Here is a 24,690-nt window from a genome sequence, read left to right on the forward strand (position 1 = left end):
AATTTCGTGAAGGTCGTCTAAAATCAGTTGTTGTTCCGAAAACCATTGATGCTGTGCGCGAACTGATATTGCAAGATCGTCATGTGACCTATCGTGAGATTGAGACAATCTTAGGCATTAGTGGGACCAGCATGCATTCAATATTGCATAAACATTTGACTGTCAAAAAAGTTTGTTCGCGTTGGATCCCACACAATTTGTCAATCGCTCAAAAAAAGGCTCGTGTCGATTGGTCGAAGGAAATGCTCAAAAAATACGATCGCGGGGCTTTGAAACACGTCTATGACATCGTGACAGGTGATGAATTATGGATTTACGTGTATGAGCCCGAAAGTAAACAACAGTCGACTGTATGGGTGTTTTAAGATGAGCCAAATCGAACAAAAGTTGTTCGCGCACGAAGCACTTCCAAGCAATTGGTCGCCTGTTTTTTCGGAAAAACTGGACATGTCGCACCCGTACCACTAGAACAACGCAGAACTGTAAATTCTGAGTGGTAAACAACCATTTGTTTGCCAGTTGTCTTCCAAGAAATTAGGAAAACCAATCGTCAAAGACGGATCACTCTTCACCAGGACAATGCGAGCTCTCACACATCGGCTCGAACAACTGCATTTTTGAGCACCCAAAACATCGAATTAATGGGTCATCCGCCGTATAGTCCTGACTTGGCACCGAATGACTTCTTTTTATTCCCGTACGTAAAAAACAAACTGAGAGGTCAACGTTTTTCGACACCTGAAGAAGCGGTTGCGGCATTCAGAATGCATGTTTTGGAGGTACCTCATTCAGAGTGGCAAAAGTGCTTCGACAATTGGTTCAAACGCATGCAAAAGTGTATAGATCTTCATGGAGATTATTTTGAAAAACAATAAAGTGATTTTCGATGATTAAAATTTGTTTTTGTTCTCTAATCCCGACATATAAAAGGTACCCCTCGTACTCTTCGTGATTTTAATGAGAGCTCCAATTCTACGTAGAGATTTTTCAGTTTCTAAATAAGCATTTTCTGTACTATTGAGCTGCATCTTTTAGTTAGTTGGATGTAAGTTTGATACTGAATTATGTATATAATTTCATCATTCTTTGGTTGTAGTAGTAAGTCTGAAATGATGTTTTTTTAACCTCCACCTCCAATTTTTGCTGTACGTCTTGACGTTGGAAGGGCCTACAGTTATATGCCGCCTCCGAACGGCAGGTGGAGCTTCTAGCTTTATCGTGAAGAAAAGCCCCTGGGAGGGTTGCCATTGCTTGTGGAGGAGCGACCGCTGTTGGAAAAAAAATTTCTATCACTTTGGTGTTCCGTCTCCACCATGGGCGCGAATAATCAATACCAGCTTGAAACAAATGAGAGCTTCAAACCCAGGTCCACATATCGGAACAACAGGCACAAACACACAAGACTATGGCGTACCTTCGTTATATGTTATTGGTAGGTGCATATGGGTAAGTAAAGGCATATATTGTATGTAACTTCAGGCATATTTGCACACATGTACATATGTATATACAAATACATACTTACAAATATAAAGTTATGCATGCAGATTTTACCATTTCTGTAAGACTCTGTAAAACGTACCAAATAATGTGCCAATGAGAAAAATCAACAAATTTATAAATCGACTCCAAATGTTTGTATGTAAACATTATACATATACAAGTATGTATGTATGCATATCGGTGTGATTGCTGGAAGTTAGTGCGTAAAGTAAAGGAGAGTAAATATTATGCTGAAGTATTTTGTCCAGTATTTCATAGACGCATTGCACTGGTTTGAAGTAAAGAAAAATAAGCCAAGAATTAACGAAGTATTCAAGTAGTTGATGCCCATTTCCAACGTAGTCATATAAACAGGGCTAACTGCAAGAAAACAAACCGGACGTCAAAAAGCGAAATAATTTTAAACTTAGTTGTTCTTAAATGCTGATACCATTTCAGTGATTAACGAAGAATAACTATAATAATATTTCTATATTAAACTAAAGTTTTGATTATTAAAAAAAAAAAAAAAAAAAAAAATTATTAATTATTAATAGTTATGATTATTAAAGTTTTCTAAAAAAACCAAACTATTTTCATGAGCATCACTGAACATTCAGCTTTGCCTATCTTCTTTTCAAACCCATTTCACATAGGATTTGTTGATTTTGTCTCACCATTGATAACTCGTCACTAAAGAGAAGAGAGAAAAGTTCAATGAACATTACCACTAGAAAACCGAGGAAATCGACAAATTTTAATTATAAAAGTATACATCAGGCAGCTCAGCTCAGCTCATTTCTGTTCCAGTGGCTCACAACAAAAAGGATGCCAATATGATTGCGAGCAGACGTAAAAAGCGCTAATGCAAAACGCAAATAAGGGCGAATTGTTTTAAAGCGGAAAGCCAAAATAATCGATCATCGTTTGTGTTTGGCGTAGTTTAACCACTAAAATGGGAGATCAAACGGAATATTTTTGTTGTGTTCCACTAGCATAACTGGGCACGGACTCGCTTTTGTTGGTAAGCAAGAAACGATAATTCGATGTAAATGGTAATCGCGCAGACAAACCGTTGATGCGTTTTCTTTCATCGGCGCAAAGGTTAGGTGGTAGAGAAATGTGCACTAATTAAGGGGGAAATGCTTAGTGCTACGCCTCCAGAACTTACACGTAAAAGTATTGCCACCTTTGGGCAACGCATTCCGAATGGTAGTCACGCACCAACCCATTCGGCTACGGCGGCCGAATTATATACAATAGCGTTCACAATAATAGCAGCGCGATATATTATACATATATATATAAACGTTAATTTTTCTTCCCTTTTTTATAAAACTATAGTTCATACTACAAGAAAAACGATAGCTCAAAATTTCAAGCCTTGCAAAAAAAAAGAAAAAACAAAAACTAATTTATTTCAAAATCTAAAACTTTCCAGTCAGAATCTCTCTAGAAATTCTGGGTCTGCAGTTGTGCAACCCACTCAACCTTAATAAAGTATTCTTCCAGTTTAAAATAGCTCAAATTTCGTTTTTCGATATTTTTTTATTGACGGTGCTATGCGTTTTCTTGAGCCCTCGTAATAGGTGCAAAGTTATAATAGCTTGATTTGACTGTTTTGACGCTAAATGGATAATGAAATAGTAAAGTTTTGTGAGAAATATTTGAGCCAATCTGTTCAAGAACTTCAAGACAATCAACAGAGCCACAATTAACATGAAAAATAAACCTTAAGGACTGACTAAGCGTGCACCGAACACTGTAGGGTGGTAGTCTCTTTCTCTCTTTGCCTTGTCCCTATTTATGGTCGGCCCTCCTTGCCCTCATGCACCAGACTCCTCTTTTCTGCGTCGTCACATTATCAAGGTGCTGCCCTTTTATGTCCCTTTGTACCATATTTAGCCGGGTCGATTGTGCCCTTCTTCTAGTTCTTGCTGGCTCAGTTATGAGGATGGTAGGAGATCAGAGAAGTGAAGAGGTTGCAGAATGAATCGAATAAAACTTCGTTGCACCCTTTCAATTCTATTCCAGGGCAGGCTTTTGTAATTCTTTGATTTCATCCCCATAAAGACTTCTAATTTTTGAATGTTTGTTCCGCGTTACGGCTTTCTTAAGGTCGGGTGACTGGCTCGGCCGATTTATAGCTTTAATATTGGCTGTAGATATCTGCCAGTTGGAGTGCCCTATTGGTATTTCAACCATTTGACCTACCTACCATACCTAGTTCTAGCTGTTGTGGAAATGAACTACAATTTCCTCTCAACATCTACTTAGTGGCGGCGGCCGTAGCTGAATGGCTTGGTGCGTGATCCTCATTCGGTAGTGCCCCGGCTCGCATGAAACACTTTGTAATAGAAAAAGTTATTTCTAATAGCAGGCGCCCTTCGGAAGGCAATGGCGAACCTGCAAGTGCAGTTTTGCCATGAAAAAGCTTAGTGGCTGTAGACTTTGCAGGTTTATTTGATATGAACGGGGCTCAACGTATCAACATGCATTGAGCCACTATCTGCTTTTTCTACCAGTATTTAGTTAATGAATTCATGTGGATCAATAAAGAAAAGTTTCCTCTCACATGAACGCACCCAATCTTGAGAAGGTTTCCACTACGAGTATCTCTAGTTGTCAAGACGTCAGACATATATTGCTGATGTGGAGAGTGAGGTATGGCTCGTGGATGCAAAGTATGAACAGCAATTCTAGTCCAATGGACGTAAGCAAATAAGAACGATTGACTGTTCGACGACGGTCACTGCAAAGTGATACAGTGTATTGTTGTTTGTGTAAGAGTATCGCAAACGAGCACTTAAACAGGTAAGCTGGTTGGCGGCTTGACCTGTTGAAGATGGCTGCATGAGTGGCAGTGTGTAGTGTATGTTAAAGGTGTGGCTCTGTAGGACGCAGCCAGCAAGTGTAAGTGGAATGGCGAATGTGCGCGAAAGAGTTGGCTGCACGAACGAAAGGGTGGGCTTGGAGTTTTAGTTGCTGATGTCAAAGAAGGAGAGATAGAAAGAAAAACAAAATGTGTTTTATGTGAAAATCAATACGAAATAAGAAAAAGTGGTCAGTGTGAAGTAAAACAAATACAACATCGAATACAACCGAACGAACATTTGACCGACCGATCGGCTAACGACAACGACTGCGCATCACTGAAGACGGACGCTTGTGATGGCTGAAAAAATTAGCACCGATCATTAGCTTGGTAGTGCGCAAACGGGTGTGAAGTCTGAAAAAAAAGTGGTGCGAATAACGCGAATGCGATCGCGAGCGCAGAGGTGACCGCAGAGTGATCAAAATAAGCTAAATAGTGAAAAGTTAGAAAACAGCCAAAATACAAATAGTAAATAAAGGCAAAAAAACCTACCAAAAACGTTATATTTATTTAATGAGGTAATAAGGATATACCATACTTGTGTGCAAAAGTGTTGTAACTGTAAAGAAAATCAAAGGGTTTTGAAATATATACACCCATACAAAAATTTACATAAAAAATCGTGGTTCGAAAACACCGTATACTCCACGATAAAGTGTTTGGCGAATATTTTATAATTTGTTCCAAAGCCAAACGATTTCTGGACCAATAAATTATAAACAAAGTGATTCAAATTGGGTTGTTCGGGTAAGTCAAGGCCTCCTATTATTCATGTATTCTTGGGCTTTAGTCAACTATGATAGAAGAAAGGAGTTTACGACATAATCAAAAAAGGAAAGTTTTGGATATAAGAAAATTGTTACGAGAAACACAAAACAAGCAGGGGAAAATATCAGAAACGACTTATACGTAATCCTGTAAAATGCCGCACGTATGAAGAAAAAAGGCGCTTGGTTATCTTACCCGTCCCTACGATTCGCGCTCGTTGAAAAATTAACTAAAACTGTTTCTTTATTTCACTTTGCTCTATGCTTAAATTCGCATTCTTATCCAAAAGTAAACTCAACAACTGGATTTGCTTAACGGGATTGAATGATTAGGGAAAGCAATATTTATGCAGTTTGGTACGTATGTATGTACGTAAATATACAGCGTATATGCACTTCATGTACATATATTACAATATTGAAATGTATGAGCGAGTGTATATTAGGATGTACGCCACAGCCTTTTTAGTTTCATTGTGACTTCTTTGCATGATTTGCTTAATAAACTTAGCCTTCAGCTTAAATAGCTAAAAATTTATTCAAGCACATTGATTGGAATTTTTCAGTTACTATATCGGCATTGGATTATGTTGAGTTAGAAGTTGAAAATATCTATGCGACTTGCTATGCGTCGTATTTGTATGTGCGGCTGTAATAAGATAAGGAAGGATATCTACGCGTAGAGGTAAAGCAGAAAATGAAAGAGGTTAATAGTGAATTATTCGCAGATATGTATGTGTGTAAATATCCTGTATCTGTATGTATGTATGAGTAAAACCACTCACAGTAAAAAGCATCATTGAGTGTGCAGCAATACGTACGGCAAGCAACTTAATGATCGGCAAGGAACTTAATGATTAATGACTCCTTTAACAAATTTCAAGTCAACTCACTAAACACCTTTTTTACGGTTGTTCATTCCTAATTATTTAGAAAGAAGTAAAGTTTTAAACTTAAGATAAATCATATCTGTAAAAAAATATTTATGTGATAAAAAAGACTAGTTATAGAGTACCTTGGCATAAAAAGCAACTGAGAAAACTTAAAAACAAATATTTCAACAAGTTTAGGTTATCAGACTCCATCACTCAGAAAGATAAATATTTGCATTTTTCCAGAGAGATTAGAACGTTGGATAAAAATTTAAAGCGAAATTATATTCTTAACATAAAATCTTAGTTCCTTCCAGCGATTTTTAAATGCAGTACTCCTTCCATATAAAACCTAAGTTATGCGGGGGTTATAAGACCACTTTTATAGTATGGATCGGTAGTTTGCGGGAGAGTTCTAGGGAGAGATGAAATCATCAAAATACTTGGCGCATTCAAATTATCTCATGGGGATGCTCTTAATGCACATACGTTATTCCCATAGATCAATAACGTGTCATATGAAATAGATGGCAACCATGAGTGTATTTAGGTTAAATAAAGCGGGTTGCCGAAAGGCAAAAACCTCTGGCTAAGCCAGTCTATTATTGCGAAGACTCAAGTTCCCTCGCGGAGGACTGATTATGTCGTCCCAACGGTGACATTCAACAGGAATTTCGCTACTCTCTTCCCATCTCAGGAGAAACGGCGCAAGGGATTCTCAGTAAAAAATCGGACACTACTCTCTATAGAAATGGCTCTAAACTGGATTGTGGTGTTGGAGCAGGTATATATTTCCACATACTTAGAATTGAAAAATCCGAATGCTTGCAGTGTCTTCCAGGCCGAAGTACTGGCAACTGGGGAAGCTTCTAGGTTACTAATCGCAGCCTCCGCTATTAAGGGCATTTATAAGGGCTATTCTTTCGGTTAGCCAAGCTGCAATCCATGCACTGAATTCAACTACAACAACCTCTAAATTGGTGGAATAAAGTAGGAATAGCGTTACCATCTTGAGTGTAAGCCGTAAAGTTATGTAAACCCTGGTCCGTGGATAACGGAACATTGAAGGTAACGAAATGGCAGATGAAGTGACAAAATGGGGATCAATTTCTTGCAGAATCGGTATTCCTATCACTGGGCGCGATCAAGAATACAATTTCCTCAAAACACCTCTGAATCACGGATTGTACATGGAGAGATCAGTCAACATGCTAAATTAGCCTCAAACAAACGTCAACACCGATAAACATGAAACGACGGGATTTTCAGTTTTATAGCTCATTAAATTTCAGCATAATGAAGTGCAAGTTTGAAGTTGCTACAAAAGTACATTGGTTTTTTACAATTACTTCCTTGACGGTGTTGCGCATTTTCTCCCTTTAAACTATTTTTCTAAATTATGTATCTAATGTTTGAATGAAATGACAGTTTTAAATTAAATTTTGAAATTTCTCATGAATTTTGTATTGCCCATTAGCGACTGCGCTGCCTCTGCTGCCCAACTCTTCTGTGGAGTGTTCCATTTGTTGGGAAACATTTAGACGCACAATACAAATGCAAGAGAACCACATATCGGGGATATTTGTAAAGTGTGCCCTTGCCAACTGAAGTGCGAAATGGACATTGTACCCAAAAACAGCGTCTTATCTGTAAAAAAATCTGATCCACCCAGGTCCCAAAGGAGTCGTGTTTTCGAGCTGTTTGGGAGTATTGTTTTCGTAAACTTAAAAATATTTACCTTTTTCTGATGCTTGTGGAGTGCTGAGCATCAAGGCAGATTTAAGAATGCTCCTTTGAGTGTTAATATAACGGAACTTAAAAAACATTTTAAGCAGCGGGTTGCTAAGTGAACTTTTTGCGAAAGTTTAAAGTCAATTCGCGAGTCGGTCACACGGTTTTCGTGATGTATTGTTTAAAAGAGAATAGACTAATTATATCAATAAAAAGTAATATATCTTTTTATTCCAAATAAACACTTCCCGCGGTGTCCTCTTCAATTTTGAAAAGCGAAAAAAGGGCAATGCAGGAATGAATAACCGCACGTAAACGAATGCTTAAATTTCCCTAGAAGATTTTATTTTAATTTTTGCAATCATGAAAATTTCAATAATTTTCCTTCAATGAGTTTGTGATATTTTTCCAGGCATTAAATGAATAAAAAATTAAAAAAATGAAATGCGAAAAAAGTATTTGAATTCCATTAAAAAAAGGTTCAAAAACAACAAAAAAGTGGGACTCTAAAAAGATTCATAGAAAGGTTCAAATAAGACTCCAAAAGAGCGCCATAATTCACTTTATATGACAAAACACACTGAATTCATCAGAATGGGTCTTATTTTAGCTGCGACGTACAGCAAGGTTGGTCGCTCATACCATTTCATTGCCGTCGCGATAACGACTGGTTGGAAGAGCGTAAGAATATATGCGAAATGAGCAGACACAATTCTCCTGACAAAACCACCGTGACGTAAGAGTAAAGTTACCCTCACAAATTTACTTCGGCTGGCCAAATCTTGTAATCTATCATCCTTGCCCTCCAGTGTGGCCGCGAGAATGAAAAATCGCTCATTTAGGGCTGCAGAAACCAGCTGAGTTTCGAGGGAATATTTCCGTTATAAGAAGGTTTTGTTGGCCGGGTATAACCGTCGTTCGTTTTAAGTAACTAAAAAAAGTAAATAAAATAAATAAATGCACCTTCCGTGCAAATAAATTAAAAGTCACAAAAATATCAGAGGATTTAACAAATCGATTTAAAAAAAAACCACTAGAGAATGAAAATATTTGCGCCGTAGGAATTTCACACGCAAATTAGTAAAGGCATAAAGATTAGCCAACATGTCGCAAACAAAAGTAAATATGTTAAATGAGAAAAAAAAAACGGTATTTTAATAAGCCGACACTAATCAAGTGGACAAAACTGCAAAGCAAATAACTCAACAGTGAAACAGCCAATAAAAGCAGACGACGTCGAAAAAAAATTATAGCACGTTAATAAAAAGTGCGAGACGCCGAGGAAGAAAGGCCAAGTTCGCTTTGCTCAGCCAGTCGAAGCAATTACGACCAATGTGAAAATTATCCTATTAAATACGGCTGGGCTGAGCAAAAAAGTGTGTTTTAGTAACAAATGCATGGAACAGCCGCCGAAAAACAGCACTTGGTGTTGAAGGGATTCGCATCTGCTCAGAGACGTCATTTAGGCAGAGGGGATGCGACCGAAGATCGCTGACCACAAAGACAGTGCGAACGCGCGCGCATATACTTGACAAATGGATACTAATTAATTGCAGTTTGTACAAAGTTTTAGTAACTGCCAGCAAGGGGCTGGTTTGGAGCAATCCGTGGAGTTCATTGACTATGAAAAGTGCGTAGTGTTGGGCAGAAATTTGAAAATTCGAAAGAAGCCAATATATTTGATTATTAAATCATTTAAAATATAGTAGCTCACATTCTGTCCTTTCCCTTTCACTTCTTCACTTTAGCGTTTAATGAATGAATCTCGGCTACCGCAATAAGAAAGTGAAATACTTATATTGTAATTGGAAAAAAATCGACTGGTGACAATTTTGGCATGCTGGTGTTAAACTCCTTTTTAACACTCACACACACATGTTTTATATAGACGCACATTTGCACACACATTCAAATACGCATGCGTTCGAGGTTCATTAACAGCAGCAGCTACAGTGAGTGGGCGCTACTGCTTTTGGTGTTAAAGTTGGTGAGTATTGATGGTGTGGAGGCCCGGTTTTCGGACAACTGCGGCCAATTGAAAGTTCAAGTGTGCTACGAATTGTAGCCAAAAAATTATTGAGCCACCACCGAAATGATTAGCAGATAATTCTCTGTGCTGTGGAAGTATCCAGCTGTCGCCGCTGTATATGCGCAGAGATAATTGCATATGAAAGTGTGAAATTTGACAATTTCATTTAATTCACATATCAAGAGAATTAACTGAACAAACATGAGATATTACAGCACGTGAAATAACAAAAAACTGGCTGATAAGCTGATAATCATAACAATGACAAGAGCAAACAAGTGACATTAATATAGCTAAATAATTGTTATGGGTCATAATTATAGTGCAGGGTAAACAATTTTGGCAGGTGCTTAAGACAAGCTGCTGCCAAAATTTGTGATATGCTTCCAAATTTATTTACATAAATAAAGGTGACTTTATTTATTTTATTTTTATTTATTTATTTATTTATTGTCTTTGAATGGATACACTCTTACAGACTATGGCCCTTATTATGGGCAACATTCGATCTTCGACTGTAGTCGAAAGTGCTGATCGAACGAATTTTCATTTGGTATTATGGTGCTCATTCGTTGAAGAATAGGACTATTTGAATTTCGATCGCTCGACGCATTTACAATAGATAATTTTTTCTCAGTTGATACAGCAAATCAAAATAAGAGAAAAACCGATTGTATTGAATTTCTTTGCTAACAACATTTTTAAAAGTTGAAAAAAGTATTTTTTGTGAAAATGAGTACAACGGAGTTGTGGTTCGACGATTTATCGGACGATAAAAGATTAGCGGAACTTGTTAGAAGTAGAAAACAGTTGAGGGGCGCATCCAACCTCCTAGAAATGGTTTCCACTGAGTACGTTTAGAATTTTCCAAATGTGTTGACGTACTTAATATTACAGAAATTACCTTACAGATTTTTAAAGAACTTTAGATCATCTAAAGAGGCGTTTATGAACCTACTGTCCAGTACAGAAAACCAGTTGCAGCAGTGCACCCGAGCCAAATCCATTCCAAATATTTTAAAGCTAGCCACAGTTCTGCGATTTTATGCTCAGGGATCGTACCAATTGAGTATTGGTAATGAATGTATGCTAGGACTTGCTCAACCCACTGTGTCTGTTGTGCTATCGGAAATAATAGATGTCCTGGAAAATTATATTTGCCAAAGATGGATACAATTTAGTAGTACAGAGGCTGATCTGCAACAAAGAAAAGCACATTTTTATATTGTAGCAAATACAGCATAAGAAATGAAATTCTTAGAATATTATAGAAAAATCTAAAAAGTATTAAATAGAAACCTTTACGCCGCAGTTTCTGTTTTATTTTTGTTATAAATTTTCTTTATTCAATTATTCGTCATTCGAAAAAAATATGTATTTCAGTTCCTCTACGTATTTCAGCCCATACCTGCCAAGGGAAAATAAAAATGTATTTCTATAAACATCACAAAAAAAAACCATTATTAACCTTAATCCATTTTGCTGCCGTTCTAACTGGTGGTCCCAAGCAATTCAGCTCCGTTGTAAATTCCTCCCATTTTTTTTGCTGCTTGAACTTTGGTGGAAATCCCTTTTGCGAATTGTGGATTCTCTTCCATTAATGCAACTAGCCTTTCTAATTGCTGTTTGGTACTCACGACTTTCGACCTGCATAAAATTAACAAAATTAGTATATATTTATTATTTGGTTACTATGAAACCATAAATAATCGCAAACAACTTACATTTTAACAAGTTTACCCACAATACGCAACACAATCGAAAGCAAAATTGCATTCGACTATAAATTCGGTATTCAACCAAAATTTCGACAGGGCTGCACCGCTCATAATACCAAATTGACATTCGATTTTCGATTTTCGATCTTCGACAACCAACGAATATCGAAGATCGAATCTAACTCATAATAGGGGCCTATATTAAGCTAATGTACAATAGTTTAGTAGTTACTAAGAAAAGAACGATTTAAGATGATTGACTAAGATGCCATACGGCCATGTATAATCAGCACCAGAAGAATTCAAAAACATATTTAAATCTGCACAAGCCCTAGGAATCGGAGCATTCACCCCATAGTTGGTTCTCGAGAAGCCAATTTATAGGTTTCGTACTGTCGGAGCCTCATATTGGGTATATTAAATTGAATTTTACTTAAACGGGAAGGACAATCAATAGATCCAGAAATGATACGAATAATAAATGAGCACGATAGAATAGATCGGCTGCTATCAAGTGGTTTTAAGGCAATCCATAAACATCGAGAGCGATATGATGGTACAGGTTCAGAAAAGTTTAAAAATCGGAGCGCAAAACGAAGAAAGACTTTCTGCACTCTCTCAATCCGATTAGACAGACCTATTTGGTACGGTTTCTAAATAACAGTGGCATACTCTAGTCTCGTTCTAACAAAAGCACAATACAATGTTTTGAGAGTGTGTGGGTTGGTAAATGCAGAACAATTTCGGCGTACGAATGCTAGCATCGCATATGAGCGTCTTATGACGTGGTTAACATGGCTGGTGAAATTCAGCTTCGAGTCGAAAATAACGCCTAAGTCTTTAATTTCCTCAACGAATTGCAAAGGTAAGCCAGCAATACTATACGAAGTATGCAAAGTATTGTTTGATTTAGCATATTTTACGTGAAAGCATTTGCTAATATTTAGTGACAAACGGTTGAAATAGCACCAGTTCCGGACATTGTGCAAGTCGGTTTGCAACTTTTCAGTTCCATAGATGCGGTAAGCTCGTAGAAAGGTTCTGTTCCATGGAACCTAAAGCGCCTAGGTATTCCGCCTGTTCGTTATGAGCTTCATGCACTAGCACCAGCCTAGCAAAGCGGTGGTGTTGAGGGTAGTGAAGCATTTCTCAACGAGTTTAGATGTTGTTTTATGAGACTGCATTCACATAGGCTGCCTGACAAAATACAGATGCCATTCCAAGTATTACCTTTTCAAAGGCATTCTCTGCCGAGAATTTCTATGTCATGGATATCCGCTTGAAAGATTGTGGGATAACCACCCATTGGTATCGATCTTTTAAAATTCGGCTCAAAGACACTCGCACCAGTCCCACAAGCCTAAGCTTCGACTTATCTGCGCACCAGATTTCTTCGTTGAATGTATGGCTTATCTGTCTTCCGAAGTGCCTTAAATATCTAAACCATTTCTTGAAATGCATTTTGAAAGAAAAATTCTTTTCGAATTAGGTATAATCATATGTTGGAGCTATGAAGGATCGGGAAAGTTATGAGAATGCTCAGAGAGCGAGCAACATGAAAAGTGCTTGCATTGTGCCCTGTTGGAGACCGAAGAAGAGAAAGCCGAAGAAAAGATGGCTCAAAAATGTGGAAGCAGACCTCAAGAAGCTAAACGTGACTCGTTGGAAGGATGTGGGTTTCAATAAGAAGAAATGACACGTAGTTGTGAATCAACCAATGAACCAATGAACCAAGAACTGTGACGCTAAGAAGGAAAAAAGAAGAAGCCTGTGCGTCAGGCAATAGCACTACAGGGTTATTTATGAATTTCGTTGCGATTCCCATAATTTTATTTCTTATATGTGCGGTAAAATTTCTTATCTTTTGTGAGTTTTAGTGCTCCTAGCGTAGCCTCCTTCTATATCCTATAAGTGCACTGAGTGCGTCCGTGCAAAGTTATGTCGATGTACACCAATCGTTGTAATTTACTTAACTTTATTCTTGCAGTAATAAATAATATTAAAAATATAACACAAAAATATTACAAATGAATACTTTTTTTTAATTTAGAATGCGTTTTAAAAATTAATTTCGATTAACAAATTTGCAATCAACAAAAAAGCAAGTGTTAATAAAATTAAAATTTCTGAAAAATATTTGTTTTTTTTAAGCACACGTGCCGCACGAAATTCAATTTAGCGTTCAACCTTTCAAAACTCTCACAATTTAAAATAACCAATATTCGGCATTCCATTCCACACAGCTTTACCTACAGATATAACAAAAGGTGAATTGAGGAATTTAAATTTTGTATGCGTTAGGAAAGACTTATGACACAAACTTGCAAGAATTTCCCTACTTAAGGTAAAATGTAAGCATTTGCTGATATTTTTGTAAGGAAATAGATTTTGCTGTTTAATTCTTAAGTCTCTGTCGCTGGTTAGGACGATCTGTTTTAAAAATTTGTGGCGAGCATCCCGATTTACTCCTACAAAATGTACCTACATATGTATTTTACCCTTTCAGAGGTTCACTTATGTTTTTTTTTGTTGTATATTTTATTTATTTTTAAATGTTAGCGTCCCTCGTGTGTAGAATTTGTATTTGTATTTTTTTACTTAAATTTCAGTAGATCCTTGTTAGGGTTTCTAGAGAAGGAAAGATATTCGGTTGATGGTCGGTATCATTACAGGACACAACCCATGGGGTCAGCATATGACCACCATTGGAATCATCGAGAACCCGGTATGCCTGTCATGCTTGGAGGAGGCGGATAGCACTGAGCACTTTCTCTGTGAGTGTCCTGCCTTTGCTAGAGCAAGGCTACGAGTATTGGGTTCCGATGTCATGAGAATGAGTAATATTCGTTCTCTAAAACTGGAGGATATTCACAGATTTGCCAAAGAATCTGGAAAATTCTCACAGGACTAACCATCTCTATCTCTGTCTCTATTCTTTCCTATCTCTTTCTCTGATACTTTTCTCCTTCCCTCCTTGACTATCTACCCCCTTTCCTGTCTGGGTAATAATGATTAAATAAAAATTTTGAAAAATTATCTGAATGCCTTGGTGAACCTTTATTTGAATCATTGTATTACTAGCTCATGACTAATCTCAGAACTAGCGATTTTTAAGTAGAAATCTTTAACATTTGATTAAACTGATATGGGGGCGTATATTTATTTTCCCTTCTGCATCATTATAAAATAAATTCCGAGTATTTTTCTGTGTTCAGCCGCTTCAAATCGAATAATTATAATATATTCACAACAACAAAAATTCATCAATTCGTGCACAATTTTTCCATTTTGAAAAACCAGTTGCTGGAAAGAAAAAAATCAAGCGAAATCGCTTAGATGTCAGTGGTTGACACGAAATACAACAACCATAATCATGTGAGGAAAATCTCTTTATTACAATTGCCAACATATATGTATATGTTACTTGTACATAGGTATTTGGTATGTAGTGAATATCAATTCGAATGATTTTGTTATGTGCAGTCTAGCTGGCTCCGAAAAACTGTTCGAAAGCGAGCAAATAACCAACTGAATTGCTTTCAACCATTTTGTTAGCCGCGAATAACCGTGAATGCGAATACAAAGGCCCATATCTACGTATGTATGTGTGTATTTACTTACATTTGCATGCCTCTAATACTTGCACTCATTTGTACATAAATTTTTGATTGTGTAGTTACGTGGCTTTTTGAGCTCCTTTGATTTTTTGTGTAAATATTGTATTAAAAATTTAAATTGTTCGACTGAATTTCGAATGGCGCACTCACCTTAGCATCAGGGTGAGACTGTGGCGGGCGACGTGCAAGACGGAGTAAGAAAATGTTAAAAGTTTCATTAAGCAAATACGCTCAAGTAACTGGAAGATCATGACCAACGTACAAGCTCCCACAAGCACACACACATAAGTAGGTACCCATCCATTCACCGCCATGCCGCACCAGCATGGCGGCGGTGGTGGCGGCGGCAGCCACAGCCATTCGAAGATGGAGTCGCTTGCGTTCATTTGATTGATTTTCATCTTTTTTGTTTTTCTTCATTTTGTTTTGTGCCTATTTCCAACTGTGCGAGTAAACATTTGTTTGCCTTGTTGCCAGGCTAAGTAGTTTGTGCGTGAGTTTGTGTATGTGCGTTGTTTTGTTGTTGAGGTAAATAGACAATCTGTTTGTTCATATAATCTTCAGTAAAAAAAAAACACACAACAACAAGAAGAAAAACAAAAGCAAAAATAAATATTGAACATGAATTCTGTGCTGTTTATTTCCCTTTACATATCTAAGACGTTAAAGCTTTGGCGTTTGAAAGAAAAGGAAGAGGTTCAGAAATCACCAAACTGAATTTAAGACGTCTGAGTAGATGCAGATGTTGAGAAAAAATAAAATTTTTTATATGCAAAATATCAATTTTAATAACTTTTTAACTGCCAGTGAAATTTATTTGTGAGCTAATTTATTCGTATCTTCAAATTAAAAGCGCATAAAACAACACTTCTGAATTCCAATAAAGTCTTTCGACCATTCGACTGTTGGATTGGCATAATTACGTTTTACGTTCATTGAGGAAGACGGCACTGAAATTGAGCACAATAAATTATCAGAAATCACTTTGATTTTGAATGCCTGTTCCGTATGTGCAGTCACGGCGTGACAAGTTTGTCGTTTAAGTCTTTTGTCTGGTCAACTTTTGCCACGATCTAACATCTCCTTTGCTTGGGCGCTCAATGCGGCTTTAACCGAGCGCTTCTGCTTCACACTCAGCTGCTCGAGTTCAAACTAGTTACAGCCATATTGAAGCGCACGATTTGTGGCAGCGCCCTGCTTGAATTCCCAGAAGAGTTTATATGTATGTTTGTGAATTTAAGAAATGATATAAAAACTGAAAATGTTTGGATTTCTTTTCGACGAGACAAATGAAGTGTGTCTTTTAAAAATTGGCTAGACACGCTGGCGTATCTCAAGTCGTGCTAGTAATCAAGCAACAATTCAATCAAAATCAATTCAAAGTGAAACATTTTATTATGGAACAAAAAGAAAATGTCATAAAATTAAAAATATATGACAACCAAAGAGAGGAAGCACGGCTTTTACACGGGCTGCGCACCTATACATGCATCTTTGTGTGAGTGTGTGGAGGTGTATGAATTTGTTGTGCCGTCAAATCAAGCAGCAGCAATAACACCAAAAACCACACCATTACCGACACCACCAACAACAAGAACAACATTAACAGAAGCGTCAGCATCGGCATCAATAAAACGTCGGCAAAGCACCCATTTCGACGCTCATAAAAATAAACAAAACTATTAATACATTTTGTTAATTTATGACATTGTGGCAGTTCGTCATCGGCTGGTTGCAGAAAGCTGCCAACGCAATGCATTGGAAAGAGTGTACGAGTAGAGAAAGACTTAGGCATCAATTTGGTATGCGGAGCATCGAAACCAAATATGAATAATGCCGGGCTGGGCAAGGAAAAAAAAAACCAAAAACAACGACTGCCATAGTGATCACAACAACAACAACACGAACCATGCAACGGTCGCAGGTACAAGTGCTTCGTAGCCATCATAAATGGTCGGCGCAAATGATTGTAAGTGTTTGATTGAACGAGTGGTGGGAAGCCTCTTTCCGACCATGAGTGCTCCTTTTTATAACGTGCCATCTGAAGCCATTCAACGCGCAGCATCGACACACTATCGCATGTGCACTGGGACTAGCGCGCCGCTCAGCCGACGGCATTTGGAGCTCATCTCCTTCTGAGGTTCCCAGCCTGGCTCGAAGGGCCAAGTGCTTGTAATAAAATTCAAAAGCCGACAAACGTTCTCAGACACGTACATAGACATGCACAAATATCTGAATACACATACACACACAGAAAAGTATGCACAAGTTGATATGTTCTTGAATTTTTACGGTGAGCGAAGCGATGAATTGGGATGAAATGAAGTCATCTGCTTCGTAGTATTTGTTCCAGCCGCAAATTGAGTTGGAATCAATCAGTTTAACTTCTATTAATAAATGTAATTACAAACCTTTTATCGCCATCTCATTCTGTCACAGCACTCGTTACTTGTATTTGCTCTTTTGCATTCTCCAATCATTGGAGTTTCTTGAGTTCTTTTTCGGCACTTAGCCATCCATTCTTTCGACGGTCCGATAATATTTTCTCATTTTTGATATTTTTGCTGTCGATTTTGATTATGCATTTCATTTTCAGTTTATGGGTGCTGTAAAATAATAAAATTTTGATATTTGGTGCTGACAAAGAGATTTGATGGCCACTCAAATTACTCGCTTTATGGCCTTCAAACTTTGGTACTTTCCAATATTCTTGCTTTGGCTGTACAAAAGTGCTGAATTTGAAAAGCTAATTGAGGAAAAACGAAAAAAAAACAGAAATCAGGTAAAGGTCCAAAGGCATATGAATGCTATTTCTAAAATATTAGAATTCTACGTACATATCTACGCGCGTATAAGAGTTTTAAAAAGGCAAAGGCACATTCGAATTTCGATTTTTTGGCATTGTTGTGTTGGTACAAATGCCTAGAAACTAAGCTTCCAATTTCAAATATAACACATAGGCTGAAAAGTCCCGGGCCTAACAAGCTTTATTTATTAATATAATTTCCATTAAGAACAACGCAATCATTCCAGCGCCGCTCTAAAATTTCAAAACCACTTTAGTGGAACGGTTTATCTTTGGCCTCAAAATAGGCCCCAGTCTCAGAGATAACCTCTTCATTTGAGCAAAATTTCTAACCTGCCAGCATTTATTTAGGTCTAAGAGCAGCCAGTAGTCGCAGGGAGCCAAATTTGGCGAATACGCTGAATGTGGGAGCGATTCGAAGTTCGATTCATGTACTTAGCCGTTACAAGTTAAGTCCGTAATAGATATGAAATTGTAATACTTTTTTAATGAAGTTAGTTTTATTTAACCAAGTACATACGCGACTTTTCAGCCCATGCGTTACAGCGTAGGGCATCAGGAACAAAGCTCGTAACATTCCTCCAATTTGGATCGTAGATGCCGTTCAGAACTTGTACAATTTCAAATTGGGCTGAAAGGTGATTCCCAAAAGCTGTGTGTCGATAAAATTTTAATATTGGGCATCGTCCTAGAGAATGCAGGATTGTTTCAATTTCATTTAAGTTAAAGATGGAGCAGTTTTTCTTATGCAGGCTGTTTAGCAAAATCCGCCCACTCCTAGCTTTAAAAATCAACGAAATTCTGTACCTATTCAAATACAGGGTGGCTGATGAATTTTGCTACATTAAGAAACTCAGATAACTTTTTTTTTAGTGTATGGAATTCATTTATTTTTTTTTCAAGTTGAAGGTCTTTAAATTTTATTAAATGTAGCTTAACTAGTTTTAAAAATAATTGAATTTAAATGCATGGGGGCTCGTTGACACAAGTGCGGCATCTTAGTAAAAAGTTGTTCATTGCTGCTTTGAGAGTTGCGACAGGAATAGTCGCAATTGTTGCCCGAATGGATTGTTTTAGTTCATCCAAATTTGTTGGCTTTGTTTTATAAACTTCTTGTTTACATAAACCCCACAAGAAAAAGTCAGGTGCAGTAAGGTCAGGCGACCTTGGGGGCAACGAAGTTCGGAGTTTCTTGAAATCAGTTTATTGGGAAATTTTCGTCGCAACTCTGTCATAACAGTCTGGGCTATGTGAGACGTTGCCCCATCTTGTTGAAACCACAGAGATTTGAAAGAAATTCTCTTTCGGCGTAGTTCTGGATAGAAAAATTCTTTCAGCATTTTCAAATAACGGTCTCCAGTAACCGTAACGGTGTGACCATTTTCTTCAAAAAAATAAGGCCCGACAATACAGCGTGAAGAAACCGCACACCACACTGTCACGCGAAGAGGATGCAATTCCGTCTCGTGGAGTATCTGTGGGTTAGAAGTACTCCATATTCGACAATTTTGTTTGTTCACATTGCCGTTTAAATCGAAATGGGCCTCATCAGACATGAAAAGGCAGTTTAACATGTTTGGTCTTCTTCCACCATTTGCAGGATCTTCTGGCAAAATTCCAATCGAATCGGCAAGTCTGCTGCATTCAGTTTGTTAACCATTTGAATTTTGTAGGGAAATAAGTCTAAATCTTTGTGCATTACTGTTTGCAAAGACTGTCGGCTGACACCAAGTTGAGCAGATAAGCTTCTTGTTGAAACCCTTGGATTGCTTTGTATAACTGCAGCTACAGCAGCGATCGTTTCCTCCGTCCGAACTGGTGGGTTTCGATGATAAGGCCTTCTTGCGACTGTTCCTTGCTCAGCAAAATTATTCACCAGTCTCATTATGGTCCATCTGCTCGGGGGATCGCCGCCAAACATCCGCCTGTACTCTCTCTGTACCAAAACTACGGACTCCAGTGCGTGATAGCGGCGGACTATCCAAATTCTTGTTTGCGTGTCCCAGTTATCCATTTTAATAAATTTTAAAGATCAATCTGCAAATTAAAACAAAAATGGAACAGATAACTTAAAAAGAAAAAAAGTTATTCAATTTTTTTTGGTAGCGGCTTTCATCAGCCACCCTGTAGATAGCGTATGGGTGCGTAGTCAGGTAATTCGGAAATCTTATTTATAATATGCAACTGCAATTTGTCCCCATCTTTAAATAAGCTATGCGCCCACACCTGAGTAGCGTAATTTCGAATTTAATTAATTTTCCACAATAATTGTCTACATTTTTTTATAATTTTTCATAATACGTCAACAATAGATGAAAAATATGAAGCAGTGAAGACAATTGCTTTGGAAAATCATTGAATCACTATTGGGATGCTAGGAATGTTGGCATATTGGTTGGCTAGGGCCATGCAATTGCCAGCCAAATTTGCTCTGAAACTGCTTAATTTTGACCAGAAGAGCAACATTTGAGCTGTTGCATGACCACAAATGTGATATTGATTTGCTCATGGGTCATAACTGGGCTGAATTGGGCATAATTTGGCTTTCGCGACTTTTTTCTGTTCCCAAACCTGAAGAGATTTGCCACAATTCTGCCAAGTACACAACGCTGAAAGAGTTCAGACTAAAATTTTATATCTGAGGTGGATTACTTTGGAGTGGACGAAATATATGCGGATGAATAAATAAATATTTATCGAAAAATATTTAAAACATTACCTTAGTTTTTGAGCACATCTCGTGTAGTTTTATTTGAGCTATTTTACCATCTTTTTGTTTATGGCACGTTTAATTATTTGGAGGCATACAGCTTCTATGACCATCCCACATAAGCTTCGGATACCTTTTTCATAGGTGATTATCTAAATTTCTTCAAATCTTTTACTTTTGGCCTAAATGTATCGTTAATCTAGCGGTGCTCTCATTAACCGAAAAGAAACCAGTGGGTGTTTTTGGTGTTACAGTTGGGTTTGATTGTTGGTAGGCTTGGAAAACGTAGGTATGCACTTTTCACTCTACACAGCCCTCAACTTAAGTATTTATTACCCAATCAATTCGCGCTGAAATTTTTCCCTTAACATGTAAAAAAATAATAAACTTAACTTTTTAGAAATATTTGTTTTTCTTTAATTTCTTAGACGTAATGACCACCTCGCACATTTTGTCTGCTGTCGATCCGGCTGGTATGAGCGGCTCAACAAACCATAACAACAACAACAACAACATGGCGAATGTTAGTAGTGACAACACCAGTGTTGCCGGCCAACATCATAATACCAACAGCAACAGCAATGGCGGACACTCAGGAGCGCCTTCGCCGCAACATATACATCATAACATAGCTGCCAGCAGCAGCGGCAACGGGGGTCGTGGTGTTGGCATTGGCATTGGCGTATGCAGCGGCATGAGCGGTAGCATAAATACTCTCGGCGCACCACTGGGGGCAAATCGGAGTCCCGGCATGGAGAGAAATCTGCATGTCAGCCTCGATGATCGTGAACTGTGGCTACGCTTTCAGAATCTCACCAATGAAATGATCGTTACGAAAAACGGCAGGTAAGTTGGCAGAGTAAAATAAAATCAGATGGGTGTGGGGGAAAGGGCATATGATTTGTATGATTCAGCATTTCGCGCGTGCAAACGAATGTGCTAACTGATGAGCGCCTTTAGGTTTAGTTGTCGTCACATTTCGTGGAGTTTTTCATCACATTTTTCCATGACAAGCTGCATTGAGATATAAATATTTATGTATTTGCTTAAATCGTAATGAAAAAACACAGCGATTGACAATGGGTTTTATACTGTGGCTCTTTTTTCTAATTAGAACACTTTTATTTATTTCTATGAATTCATGTAAACAAATAGTTTTACGCGATTCATAATTAATAACTCACGCTTCGCATGATGTGTGATATTTTTCTTCACACTCTTACGAACTGAAGCTTCAAAAATGAACTTGGTTTAATTAGTATCATAGTAGATAGAAGAAATCAGCTGGATAATCAATGCTCGCCTCGCAGGGGCTAAAAGCGCGTACAAGGGCTTATTTCTAAGAATTGTAAAATGTCATTTCTCCTTTTTACTTTATTAGACGCATGTTTCCGGTGGTCAAGATTAGCACTTCCGGTCTGGATCCAGCTGCCATGTACACAGTTCTGCTGGAGTTCGTGCAAGTGGATACACATCGCTGGAAGTATGTTAACGGCGAGTGGGTGAGTAGAGGTTTCCAAAATTGAGGCAGTGGTAAATCATAATTAACGCAGTGTCATGCGGATTATCCTCAGGTTCCCGGTGGCAAGGCGGAGGTGCCCCCTGCGAATCCCATCTACGTGCATCCCGAGTCACCGAATTTCGGCGCTCACTGGATGAAGGAGCCGATTTCGTTTGCGAAAGTGAAGTTGACGAACAAAACGAATGGGAATGGTCAGATTATGCTGAATTCCTTGCATAAGTATGAGCCGCGTGTGCATTTGGTGCGTGTGGGCTCAGAACAGCGCCATGTGGTCACTTATGCCTTTCCGGAGACACAATTCATTGCGGTGACCGCCTATCAGAATGAAGAGGTCACCTCGTTGAAGATCAAATACAACCCATTTGCAAAAGCCTTTCTAGATGCAAAGGTAAGTTGCCGTTGGTATCTTTAGAGGTTAAACAATTTCTAATAAAAACACACCCTCTTGCACAAAGGAGCGTCCCGACACATTGTACTCGCACGAGACACCTTACGGCTGGCTAATACCACCACCGACTCATTATACTAGCGTTGCACAAGCGCCCCCACCACCGCCACCCAGTTTGGCAGTGTCAAATTCTCCGCTGGGCATGGGTTGTGACCGCTATGGACGTGCGCTCGGTAGCCGCGGCATGTCCGCACATGGATCACGCGCCTCGCCGTACACTCGACCGCGCCTTGTTTCGAGCACATCTGGCACCAACTCGCCAGGCCCTGGCAGTAGTGGTGTGATGAATGGTAGCACCGGCAGCGCTTCTCCACCACAGCAGCCACCTTCAGCTCCACATACTCCAACTAGCATACAATCCACACATACCACCAATTTGGGCGTCGCCGCCAGCAATGTTGGCATGACCAGCTCAGCAAATGCAGTCGGCTCTTTTTCAGGTTTTTCCAGTTCCTATACGCAATCCAGTTTTATGCCGGTAGAGCCGAGTTCCTCGATGCTTTCATACGCGGGTACTTGGCAGAGCAATGGCGGTTATTGGAGTTCACCAGCGCCGGTGACCGGCGTGCCACCAACAGCAGTGCCGGTGAATGCCAGTCAAAGCAGCAACGTTGGCCGATCGATGAGTTGTGAGTGCTGAGGAGTAGCCTAAATAAAATCTGAACCAATTAATAATAGACGAATATGTATTTGTTTACTTGTTGCAGCTGCACACAATTCTCCATCGCCAACAAATGGTGGTTCACCCAATTACACCAGTCCTTCTCCTGGCTACACCATTCACCACCTCACACCTCATCCTTCCCATCAATATAATGTGGCACAAACGGCGGCAGCTGCAGCACATGCCGTGGATATGTACCAGAATGCCACACCCGCCCAGTCCTACGCTGCGCCACCTACGCATCAAGTGTACCATCCAACGCCCACCTCCCCCACACACCAGCTGTACACGAATGTATTGAATGCGCCAACGGCGTTGAGCTATGCGGGCAGCTCCTGGCATAACGGCGGCGGTGCGGAGTACGGACTGTATCAGAATGCAGCTTACGGCTATCAACCGGAGTATATCCCGTTGTTGTCAGATTTGGGGTAAGTTAACTAAACGCTGAAATATTTTCCTTTCACTTCTTTATGTTTCGAGTTTTGCGATTAATGATACATAACTGAATTGTTTAGAAGTTGTTATTGTATTTATAAAAAGTTGTTGGGTAAATTTGATTCACTTATGTTGTGTATTGATGTATTAGCGAGATGCCTTTCAATCGCAGAAGTCGAAACAAATAAAATAGCAACTGTCCCGACTCTAATCTAATTTTATTGAATGTAGTTTTTATTGATATCCGCCTCCCACCCACCAAATACCCTCATATCCTCTCTGTCCACCACTTTCTCTTATACACCAACAGCTACACCTCGCATCCGCTTGAACCCGTCGAAGTTTCAAAAACTCTCGAAGATTCGCAGGCCGCCATCTACAAGTCGCCTCAGCAAACTGGCAGTGACGGCGGCAGCAGCTCAGTGCTTACTTTGGAATGCACCAACTTGAAGGCACAGTCGCCTTCGGTTGCTGTGAAATTGGAGGCCATCGACAGCGTAGTCACACCCAGTCATGAGCGCAGCTCAGCGGCTGCAACTGCGACGGCCACCTCGGTTGTAACTGCTAGCCCGAACACGCCAGGCGGTGCGTGGACGCCGCTCACCCCACCACAGAGTGCGCTGCAGTAGACGATTAGAAAGTGGACACAGAGCCTTCAGAAGCAAATTTGTTCAAATTAATATGTACATATTAAAGAGTTTGTAGTTTGGATAAATTATGAAGAACTAAATCACTAAATTTGCGTGGTTTTTATTTTAGTCCATACATTTGTATGTATGTGCGCGTAGTTATTTAATGTAATTTATATGATTTCAAGCAATCTTGCTGTGCCAAGAGTGAATTGTAATTGAATTGAATTATACTGTATTGCAATAAAATCAGTAGGAAGTAATAAATTGTGTATCCACAAGGTATTTTTTTGCTAAGCCTCGCTAAGGGGCGTTTTCGTAACTAACCTCTAACTTTGCAGGCCACTTTATAGATCGATCTGGTCAACTTTTTATAGGCCTGTTG

General features: G+C 38.8%; 1 protein-coding gene across 2 annotated transcripts; it reads left to right on the forward strand.

Moving 5' to 3' along the window:
* The first annotated feature begins 5,030 nt into the window (after positions 1 to 5,030).
* LOC129241343 (T-related protein) lies at positions 5,031 to 24,305 on the forward strand. Of its 2 annotated transcripts, none has more exons than XM_054877601.1 (7): positions 5,031 to 5,104; positions 21,036 to 21,453; positions 21,989 to 22,109; positions 22,182 to 22,517; positions 22,585 to 23,206; positions 23,285 to 23,669; positions 23,987 to 24,305. In XM_054877601.1, the coding sequence occupies exons 2-7, from the start codon at positions 21,041 to 21,043 to the stop codon at positions 24,303 to 24,305; spliced, it is 2,196 nt and encodes a 731-aa protein (XP_054733576.1). In that variant the 5' UTR covers positions 5,031 to 5,104; positions 21,036 to 21,040. The 2 variants fall into 2 exon arrangements, with proteins under 2 accessions (XP_054733576.1, XP_054733577.1); XM_054877602.1 differs by having other exon boundaries at positions 22,588 to 23,206.
* Positions 24,306 to 24,690: the final 385 nt, after the last annotated feature.

The sequence above is a fragment of the Anastrepha obliqua genome, chromosome 3, assembly GCF_027943255.1.
Source record: "Anastrepha obliqua isolate idAnaObli1 chromosome 3, idAnaObli1_1.0, whole genome shotgun sequence".
Taxonomy (NCBI): Eukaryota; Metazoa; Arthropoda; class Insecta; order Diptera; family Tephritidae; genus Anastrepha; species Anastrepha obliqua.

What these genes read in the sequence shown, in the direction of transcription:
- LOC129241343 (XM_054877601.1), top strand. Translation starts at nt 21,041, where the DNA reads ATGACCACCTCGCACATTTTGTCTGCTGTCGATCCGGCTGGTATGAGC. An exon ending in AGTATGTTAACGGCGAGTGG is followed by an intron (nt 22,110 to 22,181) that starts GTGAGTAGAGGT and finishes GATTATCCTCAG; the next exon opens with GTTCCCGGTGGCAAGGCGGA. An exon ending in AAGCCTTTCTAGATGCAAAG is followed by an intron (nt 22,518 to 22,584) that starts GTAAGTTGCCGT and finishes TCTTGCACAAAG; the next exon opens with GAGCGTCCCGACACATTGTA.